Below are 14,189 nucleotides of genomic sequence, written 5' to 3'. Positions count from 1 at the left end.
TACTCAACAAATAGACTGCCTTGGTAGTACTGGCATTTTAACAATATTGATCCTTCCAATCTGAGAACATACTGTATCTTTCCACCTATTTGTGTGGTCTTCAATTTCTTTCCTTAGCATCTTACAGTTTTCTGAGTACAGGTTTATTCCTAGGTGCTTTTTTTTTTTTTTGATGCAGTGGTAAATGGGATTGTTGCATATCTATCTATCTATATCTATATATCTATATCTATATCTATAGATAGATATGCAACAGATTTCTGTATTTTGTATCCTGCAACTTTACCAAATTCATTGATGAGCTCTAGTAGTTTTCTGGTAGTGTCTCTAGGATTTTCTATGTATATCATGTCATCCACAGTGACAGCTTTACTTCTTTTCCAATTTGGATTCCTTTTCATTTTCTTCTCTGATTGCTATGGCTAGGACTTCCAAAATTATGTTGAATAAAAGTGGCAAAGATTGGGCATCCTTGTCTTGTTCCTGATCTTACAGGAAATGCTTTCAGCTTTTCATGGTTGAGTATGATGCTAGCTGTGGGTTTGTCATAGATGGCATTTATTATGTTGAGGTATGTTTCCTCTGTGCCCACTTTCTGGAGAGTTTTTATCATAAATAGTTATTGAATTTTATCAAAAGCTTTTTCTGCATCTGTGGGGATGATCATATGGTTTTTATTCTTCAATAGTTAATGTGGTGTATCACATTGATTGATCTGTGGATATCGAAAAATCCTTGCATCCCTGGGATGAACCCCACTTGATCACAGTGTATGATCCTTTAAATGTATTTGTTTTGGTAGGTCTTTTCCCCCTTTTCTTCTTTTGTCTCTTCTCTTGTGATTTGACGACTATCTTTAATGTTATGTTTGAATTCCTTTTTCTTTTTTTGTGTGTCTATCTATTACAGATTTTCAGTTTGTGGTTATCATGAGGTTTTTGTATAGCAGTCTATATAAATATATATGATTGTTTTAAGTTGTTGATCTCCTAATTTCAAATGCATTCTCCTCTTAGTAATTTTCCCATTTCTAATTGTGGCCTCTTCTTTTCCACCTAGAGAATTTCCTTTAGCATTTGTTGTAAAGCTGGTTTGGTGGTGCTGAACTCTTTTAGCTTTTGCTTGCCTATAAAGCTTTGGATTTCTCCACCAAATCTGAACAAGAGCCTTGCTGGGGAGAATATTCTTGGTTGTAGATTTTTCCTGTTCATCACTTTAAATATATAGTGCCATTCCCTTCTGGTCTGCAGAGTTTCTGCTGAAAAATCAGCTAATAGCCTTACAGGAGTTCCTTTGTATGTTATGTGTTGTTTTCCCCTTATTGCTTTTAATATTGTCTCTTTACATTCTACTAATAAATAAATAAACTAATAGTAAATGAAACATACTACTAAGAAACTAATAAATATATTTTAAATTTAAAATTTAATTTAAATCTAGTACAAATTAGTATATATTAGCTTTCTGCATAACATCATACCAGTTATTAACAGCAAGCGCTATGTTTTCGGCACTGAGCTAATTACTTTACATGTTGTCTCATTTAACCTTCTATCCTCTAAGATTGTACCCATTTCATATATGGTAAGACTGAGATTCAGAGAGGTTAAATAAGTGAACTCACATGGTTAATAAGTATCAGTGCAGAGATCTAATTCCAAATCAAATGAGAACTAACCGCAAAATTCAAATAGTACAATTTAAAAATGAAATCTGCTGAAGAAGGAAGTGATACTATTTTATTTTTAGGGTGTTTCTTTTAGAAAACATTAAATACTTCTAAGCCTCCAGCTCTCCATAGTCAACAGATTCTTTGTGAAATGACTGTTGGAATGTTATCTCCTCCTTCTTTGTTTTTGGTTTATTTTTTCAAATACTCTAGCCTCCACCCCCATGACTCATGATTCTCATTATAAAATAGGACTTTTGCTGATTTTTGGCCAAGGTGATACTGATGACTGTATCAAAAAATGGGCAAGTAATTTATTATTAGTTATTTGTACTTTCAGATTTTATCTGCAGCAATGATTAGGTAAAATAATACATGCATTGTCAATGATTTATTAAAAATTTATTTCATGTAATAAATTATGCAATTCATTTTTATTTTTACATAGTCTAAACCAAAAACATATTTTTGAAAACATCTTTTTCTCTTGGTAAACATATAGGTTAGCAGGCTGATATCAGCTTCAATTCTAATAGCTAAAAGCTCCAACAATTATACATTTAATCATAGCCTTTCTTCACATTTCTCTAAAAGTTCAAGTTGACACAATTTGATACAAATAAGACCATATAAACATTTCCATATTTGCCTAATGCCTTAGATTGAACTGTAGTATATTAGGTGGACAATTATCAAGATATATTCATTAGCCTTGAACATACATGTAGTACATACCTTAATGGCCAAAAAGCGTATGAATGTAAAACGGAAGGCACAAAAGGATGCAGTGGGTAAGTCTTATATCTGTATATCAAGAGTGGCCACAAGAGACAAATAATCCATACAATGACAGACAAGGAAAGAACTGTTTACAGGAATTTTTTTTTTTACTGTTAACAGCATATTCTGTTGTTTTTATCAAATTATTCAGAGTATCAAACTTCTGAAATGATCAAACTTCTGTGTACACAAACTTCATTACAAAATAAGGTCAACTCATAAATGCAAAACATAACAAAGCCATTTAAGGGCCTGGCAGAAATTAGCAGAACTTAGTGGCAAAAGAAAGCCCAACTTTTATATGCACCAAGTGTGTATGTATTCAAAATGTCTTCCCTGAGTGTATTACCAATGGGACTCAGCAGGGTTTGTCGTTGTTGTCAATTGTTGGCTTTTTGCTCTATGAGAGAACACAAGAACTTAACTCATGATGAGCTACTAATTCAATATTGCAGTAATATCACTGGTTTAAAAAATTATCTTTGCTTAAGTTTAATTTTACTAACACCTACCCTAGCCATACAGTCTATGATAAAAGCACATCATGTAGCTTGGGCCTCAGTGATAGTTCTTAGTATGGTGGTTAAAGAAACAGAACCACAATACAGGTACATGCTAGGGCAAAATACTAGGAAACACATAATTTATATTTAAAGGTACCATTCTGTGTATCAAGTGCCTATTGGCTGAATATAACTGTATTCAATTATTCATATTCTATAACTTTAGTCAACACAAAAAGCTAAATAAAAAGATTTATAGTTGAACACAGTTCCTAAGGCTAGTATCACAGATCATTCCCTGATAGAGGGGGAATCCATCAGCAGAGATCATAAGACCCAAACTGAGAACTGGATTTAAAATACCTTACCTTGCTGTGTGTGTAAGTAACACGTTGGGTGTAGTGACCTAAAGAACGTTTCGTGTTACTCAATTTTCTTTTCTGGGCAAACTACAACAGCCCAGTGACTTTAAAAATCAAACTCGAAAATTCTACCTTATAGCCTTAAAAAGGGCAATCAGATCACAAAGATAGAAGAGGTCATCTTAGTCACTGATTGTACAAGATATCATCCGTTGCCCCTCCACCACAGGGTGAGGATAACTAAGGTCAATTATGAGGCTTACCAATCATCACTAGCAAGTTAAAATAACTGTATGTACATACTTTTTGATACTTATTTGTGGAAATGAGAGACAGCAAGTCAAAGGACACTGGGGTGGGCGCAAAGGAAAGGTTCTAAATATGCAGAACCTACAACATCCCTTCAAAAATTTTTGTGACCTCTACGACCTCAAGGTCGAATTTAAACCAGCAAGAATAGAGCTGGAATTCGAAAGCCTCTGAAATAAATGGCTAATAATTTAAAAAAAAACTGCAGCTAATTTTATGTACCAGGAGTGAAATGCTATAACTTATCATTCACATGTGGGTTCATGTAATTTATCTTCAATTAGAATTATTATCTATTCAGCAGCTGAAGCCCAAGAACTGCTGATACAGTGCAGATGAGAAAACGTTTGCTAGTCTCTCAGATCTGGCCTTTCTTAAGCTAAATGATGATCACATAATATAGATCACTTTTCTGTAAAACAATTCTGGCTTACGTTCATGGTAAGCTGCACTGCCAGCATTTATGTCTGCAACGTCACTTTCACCCCCTTCACAGACTCTAGAGGTTCTGAAATAACCCTTCAGCTTTACTGGTTCTACAAGTCAGTCCCAAATTCACACAAAAAAATTATACAGCCTTTTAATCCACGATTAAGCTCCTTTGAAAGAAGTTATCATAGCTGTTTAAAAAACTCAGATACTTCAAATAGCTGAACCCCAAAGATGCAATCATTTAAAAGTAACCTTTACAATATTTATAATTAAGTAATTTATCTTAACACAGCCAACTTCCAGGATTGTCAAGCCAGTTTCTAAAATATTCTAACTTACCCATGGGAGCTACAGTATCTGTCTGAGCTCACGGTATCAGTTTACAATGTCAAGTCAATAGAGAAAAAGACAATCCAGAAATCAAGGCAGCATTCTCTACTGTAATGTTTTCAAAAGTATGTTCAATGAGGTATCAATAAGGATTTAATTTAAAAACCAGGTTCCATCTTTGGATAAGGATACACTTAAACTGGATTAGAAGAAATTCTTAGAGCCTTTAATATGCCAAAAGGCAGCTTTGCAAAGTCCCCAAATTATTTGCCCATGGAACCCTTCATATCCATGAGCATCTCTTAGGAATGAGAGCAGAGAGGTCTTGAGAAATACAGCTTTGACATTTTGGTGCATTCAGAAGCTTAACGAATTCCTTAGGCTATGAGACATCTGTCTATTTCTTAAAATTAACAACAAAAATAACTGTTACAGCCAATAAGTCTGTAATTCCAGACACAAAAAGTAAGTATAAGGGCAATGCAAGGGGAATACACCTGTTCGTCTTACTCCATCATTTTCACTTCCTCAGCAAAAACATGTTCCAAATCCCCAAGTTAACACTCTTGATGATGGCTGGGCACGACACCTGAACCAACCAACCAATATGCAAAGGCTGCTTAAGGCAAAAACAGCAGACTAACGTTTTCACTTTCCCAAAGGGAAAAATGCACGTGTGCTATATGAATAATCTATAGTTACACGTTTAGAACTGGTAACCTTGGTTATCATGTAAGGGTCTACACATTGTGTAGTTTGATAACATTTACAGAGCTATCTTCCTTGAATTACTATTGAATAATTGAAGTTGCTATAGAAAACTTCTCCTTATTTGACGAGTTCATTTACTTTAGAGCAGTGTTTCTCAACCTCAGCACTACTAATATTTGGGGCTGGATAAATCTTTGTTTCGGGAAGCTCTCTTGTCCATTATAGGATGTTGAACAGCACCCCTGGCCTTCATGCACTAGACGTCAGTAGCATCCCACTAGTTGACACCATCAAAAAGATCTTCAGACGTTGCCTACATATAAGCAAATCATCCCCAATTGAGGACCATTGCTATTAAGTGAAACTAAAGCTCACGCCTTGAGTCTGCTTTCCTGGAAAATGTCCATTTTACAGGCATACTGTGACTGACACACATCAACAAACATCTAGTAACTAGTAGCATTAGAGATCTTTCTGAATTCTGTGTGGTCAGAAACATAAGTAATTTGTCACTGACAGTGAATGGTTAGAAGGAAGCAGCCTACATATCTCAAAAAGAATTAGGGGTAATATGTAATTTTGTTGTAATTACATTAGTAAGAATTAGCTAGATCATACTGCTTAATTGGCAAATATTTAACAATTAGAAAAATGCTAATTGGATATCATAACCTGCTAAGAATGATAATGATTGAAGAAATCTAAGAACAAAAAATGTAACAACTGTCAATGGCTAGCTCAGACCAAACTCTATCCCTTGACCAATTATTCTCCATGAAATTCCCAATTCAAACATCTCCAGTCTTGTCTTTAAGCTACTAGCTTATACTGCAGCCTCATCATTTCTCAAAATTTATCCGAAAAGAAATCCTTCATTTGTCATCAAGAAGAATCCTGGTATGTGTCAAGAAGTACATTATCTAGTTTTAAAGCCATTTCTTCAATATCCACATCTTCAGTTTTGTCATAATTGTCAACCCCAGATATATCACTCTCTTTATTTTGTTCTTTTCTTACTGTCTTTAAACACTTGTCAAGTCTCTTTATGAACAAATCCACATCCTGTGTCTTCATTCCGATGGCTGATGCAGCATTGAGGTAAGCACAAGGGTAATTATTTGTATGTGACATAAAGCCTTTGAAAGTGTAGCCACTCACAGTTTGCACAGACCCAAGAGGCACAACCCTGAAAGGGAAAAGATTTACCAACTTAATATGTCTGGTGATGCTAACAGAATATCACCCACAAACAAAAGAAAGTTGTGTTACTAAGCCTTACATCTACTTATTAAGAAGTTTAAGAACAGCTGTATATCACAGCCTATGAAAATAGACTGTCAGCCTTAAAATAAAATTATACAATATACTGCTATTTCACATAGGACAAGTACTGCCTGCTCTTACCATTTACTTATCTTCTATTACAGACCCACAAGCTCTAGGAAATTGTAAATACCTTCACATCTTCAAAAAGGTAAAAAGAAAAATATGGAATCTGACTTCACCATTTTAATGGAATATTTAAATTTGTAAGTCAAATCATTTGGATTAATTGCCGTGTATTGCCTCAGGTAATCAACAAACTAAAATCACCCCCATCTGATGTTATGGAGAGTTTTTGAAGCAAGAATCCAGAAGAAATTACGTAACTGCTTACAGTGGGGTGATGGTCAGCAATCAGTAATATTCAGCAATGACACATACATTTTTAAAGCTTGATTTCATTGGCATATTTGATATAAGCAGATTTCTAACAATACTTTTTTTTAAGAAGTCGATTAAGATCAACCTAAACATAAAGACAAATAGCGGCACACTAAAAAGCAAGGCTAAGAAAACTATTTTAGAGGTCTGAAAACCATGCTTGTGTATAGATAGAGCTCATCAAGTTACAGGCTGAATTAATCTAAGATTTTTTTTCTTTCAAAAACTTGTCCTTTGATGTGAAATCTTTAACCTCTGGTAGTCAGAGAGAAATTCTTTAATAGAAGCATGTAAAGAAGAGTACTCAGAGCAAAATATTTCTTTTCAAGTCATTTTTTTTCCTGACCTCATCAAATACAAAATGAAAAATGAAATTCATCTTAAGCTATATACATACAAGAGCAAAAAGTACATTTTTCAAAGGCAGTACTTATACAAGAATTGCAGTGTTTTCAGTTTAAGAAATGGACTTTTCCTTAAAAACATTTTTACTTAAACTTAGTAATGAAGATGACTTATTTCTAACACCATAATGTGACACCACTGAAGATTACTCAACAAAGGAAAATAAAGACAAAAATTTGTACAGAGCAAGTAGTGAGCTTGGTTTCTGTACGTCTATTAAAACACACAAGATTCATTTCTTTCTGTGACTATTTCGCATGCCACAGGTGGGTGTATAATAATAGCCTTACAGATTCTCTGCCTCATCACTGTTTTCCTCCACGATGAATTCTCAGGTGTAGTTCAGCATATACTTAGGGGACTATTGTGAAGGAAAGGTACTTTATTAGAGTTAATTTTGAAAAGGGAAATAAATCCAATCGTCTTTTAAACATACTTACCTGGCTCCAGAAACCTGTCTGGTAAAAAGCATTGAGCCAAGCTGAGTGACAGCTTTGTCACAGTGTTCATCTAGTGTTTTAAGTGTCACAGCTAAAAGAGAAAAAAGTATTCCAATGAGCCTTGGTTCACCAGCACAAAAACCACTCAAAGAACACTTAACCATGGAGACATTTTTTTTTTGATTGTGTTAAGATATATAACATAAAACTGACCATCTTACCCGTTTTTAAGACTACAGTTCGGTGGTATCAAGTACATTCAATGCTGTTGTACAACCATCACCATCATCCATCCCCATAACTCTTTTTATCTTGTAAAACTGAAACTCTACACCTAATTGAACAGTAACTCCCCATTCTCCCTGGCAACCACCATTACACTGTCTGTCTGTGATTCTCAGTACTCTAAGTACCTCATATAGGTGGAATCATACAGTATTTACCTTTTTGTGACTGGCTTCTTTCGCAGAGACATGGCTTTTTATTTACTGTCAGGTGGCACCATTTCATTTTAATTCACTTAATAAATTATAGCAAGGATTTGTTTGTATATCAGATATAAAATATATGTTAACATAAACTAACATACTCAGAATTTCCATACCACTCCTCCAAAGAGTGGATTTTCCAATTTAATAAGTGGACAATGACATGATCAATATGGTAGCTGATTCAAATTCAACCATGTTTAAGGCACTTCTAAAATGAGAATGTGGGGGGAGGGGATAGCTCCAGTGGTAGAGCGCATGCTTAGCATGCAGGAGGTCCTGGGTTCAATCCCCAGTCCCTCCACTAAAAACAAACAAACAAACCGAATCACTGTCCCCACCCAAAAAAAGAAGAAAAAATGAGAATGTGAGATATGTTTCATCACATACATAAACTTCTGCAAGATCACCTTCTGCATATGGAAATGGAACTTACCTGAGGTTAATGGGTAAGCTATATACTCTATTCATACGACCACTATTAGCTACCATTTCCTGAGGAGTGACTTGCCATACTAGATATTTTACAAATATAATCTTAACCATTTTTAACAATTTTGTATGTGAGGAATCATCATTTCTACCTATAGACAGGAAGAAGGAAGTTACAGGCTAGTACATGGTAGAACTGGGTTTTAAATCACACCATATCACCTTCTGTAACATCTACAGGGATTATAAACCAACAAAGGACTCACTGGGGTGATTTTATTACCTATTAGTGGCCAAATGATTTTTCCATGGAAGCCCATTCCTTAAAAAGGCTTCTGTTACAAATGATTATTCCTTACTTTCCTCAGATATACATGAAATATGAAGCATATACTATATATATTCACAAATTAAAAGGGGTAATTATGAAGCTTAAAAGTTAGTTAAATGTATAAAAGTCAACATTCATATTATTCTGTTTAGGTCTCGTGCTATGTGACAAAATGAAATTATCTTAAATACAGATTTCTCTAACATAGATATACTCAAGAAAATAAAGAATAACGGCATTAAAATTATAAGAATATCTTCAATATCTAATGTTATGATTTACTAACTGGTAAAGATTTTACAATATTTATAAGGAGTTCTTATTAGTGACCAAATTATTTTGGTGAGAAGCGGGAGTTAAAGTGTTATTTTCCACGTATTCATTAAAACACAATACAGATTTGAGTTCTTTCAGTGCATAGGTTTTATCTTAGAAATACATGAAAGCATTTATAAAAGGTAACTAAATTTTTTAAATTTATAAATTAGTACTGTAATGATTTTTCTAACATCATTGTAACCAAAAAGAATTCATACTCTTTCTAGAAATACCAGCTTCCCACTGGGGATGGTTCGGAAGTACTAATTTTTCTTTTTAAAGAAAAAAATTACCTAAAGATATGGGATTGTGAGGTGTATGCAACAGTCTTTCATTGTAGGCCTCTGACAGCTTCTTTAGTCGGTTGGATAAATACGAAAACATTTCCTGAAACAACAAAATGTTACACTTAAAGAAAATCAAATAAATACTCACTGCAACTTGCCAGATTAAATAAGACAAATCTGATTGGTGGACAGTCTATGCTGTAAATTAATTCATCCATATGCGCTAGGAGCAATTCTTTCCTTTGCCACAATATAGTAAGATTTAAAGCTGCCAGAATTATTAGAAACCACAGGATTTAAAGGTAAAGAACCAGCACATTTCCTGCTGTGGGCTATCATGTATCTCCCACAAATCCATTCTCTTTTCAGAACCTCCAGGGCTACCACTGTAGTCTAAGCAGTCATCAACCTTTTCCCTGGACCACGGCAACAGATCCTAAATGACTTCTCTGCCTACTTTCCCACCCCTCTAAATCTTTCTCTAGTTAGAGGCCAGAGTGGTCTTTCAAAAAGATAAATCAGATCACGTCCCTCCCAACAACTTCCTCCTGTAGGTGTTTAAAAACCAAACTCTTCATCTAGAAGGTCCCACGTGAACTAACCCAGCCAATATACCCAATTCAGCAGATGTCATTCCCTCCACTTACTACATGTCAGCCACATCAGCCTCCTTGCCAGCCCCTGAACATGCCACGCTCATTCAGGTGTCAGAATCTCTGTGCCTACTTCCCCTGGACTTGGCAAGCACTTCTCCCAGAGTAGTCCCTTCTGTCACAGTCTAAGGAGACCTTTCCTTATTACTTCCCTATTAAAGTAGCTCTCCCATACTGCCTACTGCCAACTCCCGATCTCCCTCCATACCTATTTTGGTTCCTTCACTATACTTAACACAGTCTGAAACTATCTCTTTTACTTGCTTAAACAAATATTGCCTATGATTACCTACTAGAATGGAAAAACTCCTTGAAAGTAGGAACTTTTTGTCATCTTCATCACTGCTTTCCCAATTTCAAGAAAAATGTGCCAAGCTTTTAGTATGTGACTCAGGAAGAGGTAGTTTAAAAATGAATGTCCTTTAAATATTTTAAACTTTAACAATTCCCCTAACTCAATTAAAAGAATATAGCAACTAAAAACTAAAAATTGTATTCATGATCTTACTCTGAGAAGTAGTGTATATTTAATAATAAAACAGAAAAAATATCTATTTTACAAGTATAAAATTTCACGTGCACATGCACATGTATGTGAGAGTTTAATGAAGCTACAAATATTAAGTTGGCAACTGTTTGGCCTAAAATTGTATTTTCTTCTCCTAATAAGCACTTTAAAAAGTACTGAAATGAAAATCTGCCCTAGTAAGTCTGCAGCTGAACAAGCCCATCTGCACTGACCTCCTCCAGCCACAGTCAAAGCATATAAACGCTAACGATGCACCCAAGAGCCAAGGGCCAGCAGAGTACCCACGTGGAGACGGGAGGAAATGACACTTCTTCAACTTCAAAGGCCACATAAGCAGCTTCAGTTTTCTCTAAGGTAAGGATTGGATAGTCTGATCTCACACTGGGACCCACAGTAGCTTTTTCATGTCTGAAGCACAGAGTAGATGACTAACTCCATCTTTTGTTAGGTAAAGATTAAAAGAAGAGGAAAATTCCTACCAGGCCTATGAATTATTAATGAGTCTCCTTAAGACCACAAACATTTTTATCCTTGTCAACACAGTATATTTTACACTCTGACACAAAAAACCTTTAAACTAATAGTCATTCTTAAATTTTTAGGATATTTTAAGATCAATTCTCAGTGTGCCAGAATTATGAAATCTTAGATTACTAAAATATACTGATTCTTTTTATATTCAAAAAGTTAACACCCACATTTGTCATACCTAATGAAGCTAGAAGCAAACATATTGTTGTATGTAGTAAGTCTTTCTCTTTTAACATTAAAAAAAAGTATAGAAATATTTAAGGAGGCAAATGCTATCACCATTTACAGAAGCATCTTTTCTTAGGCATATGAAGATTTCCTGGCCCTCCCTTCTTAAACTAATATTCTGATGTTAACACCTCAGAAGATGAAACAGTATGGTAGGCAAATGAAATTTAAAAAATCAAAAGTTCTTCCTGCAACTGGAACAATTCCATAATCTTTTAGTACCACACCATTATTAATGAAGAATAGAATTGCTGGGTTTTGTTTACATATTTTCATCTACTATGAAGTTAACCAGGTTATTTAAATGCTCTGTGTTGTTTACAAAAGAAAAAAAGTCACATATTTTAATTAAGATATTAACTGCTGATTCTTCCTTATGATATTATATACCAAAGTCTTAATCTGCATCTGTCTGTCCAATTCTCTCTTATTCTCAAATTCATGAACCGTTCATAAGCAGAAACAAATCTGATAGCCAGGAAGTGCCTTTTACAGACTCCCACGTTTCTTACCCTAACAGTAACAACAAAAAACTTATTTCAATCGTGAGAGCCATTTAAAATATTATTTATCTAGTATGGCTGCCACAATAATCACCAATGGAGTCACACTTATAGAGTGAGAGGAACTCGATAAGTAGTTAATTTGTCCTTAATTTGTACTTAGCTATTTCCAAAAAGAAAAAAAGGAAATGTTTCCTTAGTAACACCCCTAGTGGGTACTTTTAAATTTACTGATGCATACATGGCTATTAAAAAAGATTTTCCCAACGTTCAATTTCTAATACTTTAATAAATTAGTTCTAACCAGTTCTATCACTTGCTAATGCCCCTACAATTGTAGCTAACTAACATTAGGATAAAAATCTTTAGACTATAAACATTAATGTTAAAATAACGAAATCACATATTATTAGTATGAGTAATTAAACAAAAAGAATATTATATATATGTGAGTCTAGTTCACATCCATCTGCAAATATTTTTAGGATCTCTACTCTGTAAAAGGGTTATGATAGGTAATCCAATAAGCAAAGAAGCTTAAAATATCTTACAGTGCAATGTACTGAATCCTACAGTATTTCACATATTAAGTTCCTGAATGCTCTCACATTTAGTATCACTACATTTTACAAATATCATTTAAGAGACTGTATCACTATTTCCTACACTTACTTAGCTAAGCAGTTTTTTATCTGATATATTAAAGGTACTTCAGAACCTGCACTATTTTTTTGCTACAGTTAAATCCATAACTGACATTTATTATAAAATACTTCTGTAAAGGGAGAAATTTATAAGTACCCCAAGCAAATGTATATAGAAAGATCTTACTAAAAAGAAATGAAATATTATTGATTTTCTATGTCTTTTGTGCTGTATTTAACTTAATTTTAAAAGACTCTTCACTGGAGATAAACTGAACTGGATACCTGAATGCTAATGTCAGCTATATTTCTAGAATAAAAATACAAAACTTTACACCATAGTTCAAGATGGTAATGGAAGAGAAACTGAATTATGTTAAATGTTATCTTTCTTTCGTACAGCCTTTCACAAATTGACTTGCAGCCATGAAGCCCAACATCTAGCTTATCCCTTCCCATAACCCAAAGATGTACGTAATTCACTAAATTTTAAAGAAAAAGGTCTCATGTAATCATGTCCTTTGACACACAGTTTCATGTTAGAGGATAAGATAAAAGAGAACTTCACATATTATTACAAAATGTCTCATAAGGTGGGTAATGAATCAAAAAGGAAATATAAAATATAACAAGTGGTCTTGTATTTCAATGATGACATGTAAGAATGACCAGACAATGGACTGCAGGCACGCACCCACACACACACACACACACACACACGTCTGTATCTGAAGATAACAGCGCTAAATATGATACGTTGCTGTCTATGACTGTGGCCAGCCCAGAGGGCCCAGGCATGTTCCTTGCATCAGAGGCAAAGTGCTGCTTTCTAACTCTTCTATTGAGGCTCCACATCCAAGGCTGAAATCTGACGCTGTTATTGAGATTCAACCACTCTACTTTTAGGGCTGCAAATCTACTGTTTCCAAATTTAGCTTTGTTAAAGGACATTGTTTGAAGTTATACGTCTGATGTTCAGCTAACAAATTCCAGCCTCGGAGCAGCCATTCTGCTGTCATTCCTCTTCTGCACTTGTCCAATTCAGGAGATATTCGCAGCAGTGAATGATTATCTTCCTGTCCTGTTTAGCAAAGCACTCTTCTAAAAGGAAAGCTAAGCAGAATTATAATGGTCTTCTCCGGAACTAAACCTGAAGAAAGGATGACCGTCTAAGACTGATCTTTCTTTTTGCATAGAGCAACTCAAACAGTTTCTTAGATTTTAACCCTTTTTCTTAAAGGCTTCTTCAGTTAAAATGCATCGTCACTTCGGTCCTCAATGAAGGAGATGTGTTGATCAGGAAGGGGCAAAGGGCAAAGAGGTTCAATTCATACACAGAGTTCCACTCTCTTTGATCCTTTCACCCTTCAAAAAAGAAGGCTTGAGAAGGAATGGCTTCAAGCTGAGTTCTTGTCTGCCTCTACTATGAAAAAGATAAAGCCTTTTCGGAAGAGATACAGCTAGATGAAATAACCTCTAAAAATATCATTGTAGTGAATAAGGGCACAGAATAAAAAAAAATCCTAAGTTTTCTTTTAACACTCCTTTTTTAGTACGCAATAACACCAATAATATAAAAAGGAGCTCTCGGTGATGGTAT

The 14,189-nt window shown here is 34.6% G+C and overlaps 1 protein-coding gene across 3 annotated transcripts in view; it reads right to left on the bottom strand.

The window, feature by feature from the left end:
• Positions 1 to 2,055: 2,055 nt before the first annotated feature.
• SEPSECS (Sep (O-phosphoserine) tRNA:Sec (selenocysteine) tRNA synthase) overlaps positions 2,056 to 14,189 on the bottom strand; it is a 35,113-nt gene continuing 22,979 nt past the window's right edge. For 2 of the 3 annotated variants that reach the window (XM_006207010.4, XM_072945603.1), the window contains exons 9-11: positions 9,508 to 9,601; positions 7,646 to 7,736; positions 4,190 to 6,282 (exon numbers count right to left, since the gene is read on the bottom strand). In XM_006207010.4, coding sequence (XP_006207072.1) covers positions 5,979 to 6,282; positions 7,646 to 7,736; positions 9,508 to 9,601 — 489 coding nt within the window. In that variant the 3' untranslated portion in view covers positions 4,190 to 5,978. Of the gene's footprint in view, positions 2,850 to 4,189; positions 6,283 to 7,645; positions 7,737 to 9,507; positions 9,602 to 14,189 lie in introns of those variants that run through there. The other variant, XM_072945602.1, reaches the window with a different exon arrangement.

The sequence above is a fragment of the Vicugna pacos genome, chromosome 2, assembly GCF_048564905.1.
Source record: "Vicugna pacos chromosome 2, VicPac4, whole genome shotgun sequence".
Classification (NCBI taxonomy): domain Eukaryota; kingdom Metazoa; phylum Chordata; class Mammalia; order Artiodactyla; family Camelidae; genus Vicugna; species Vicugna pacos.
Note: the sequence above shows the minus strand (reverse complement) of the source record. Positions and strands in the feature narration are given on the sequence as shown.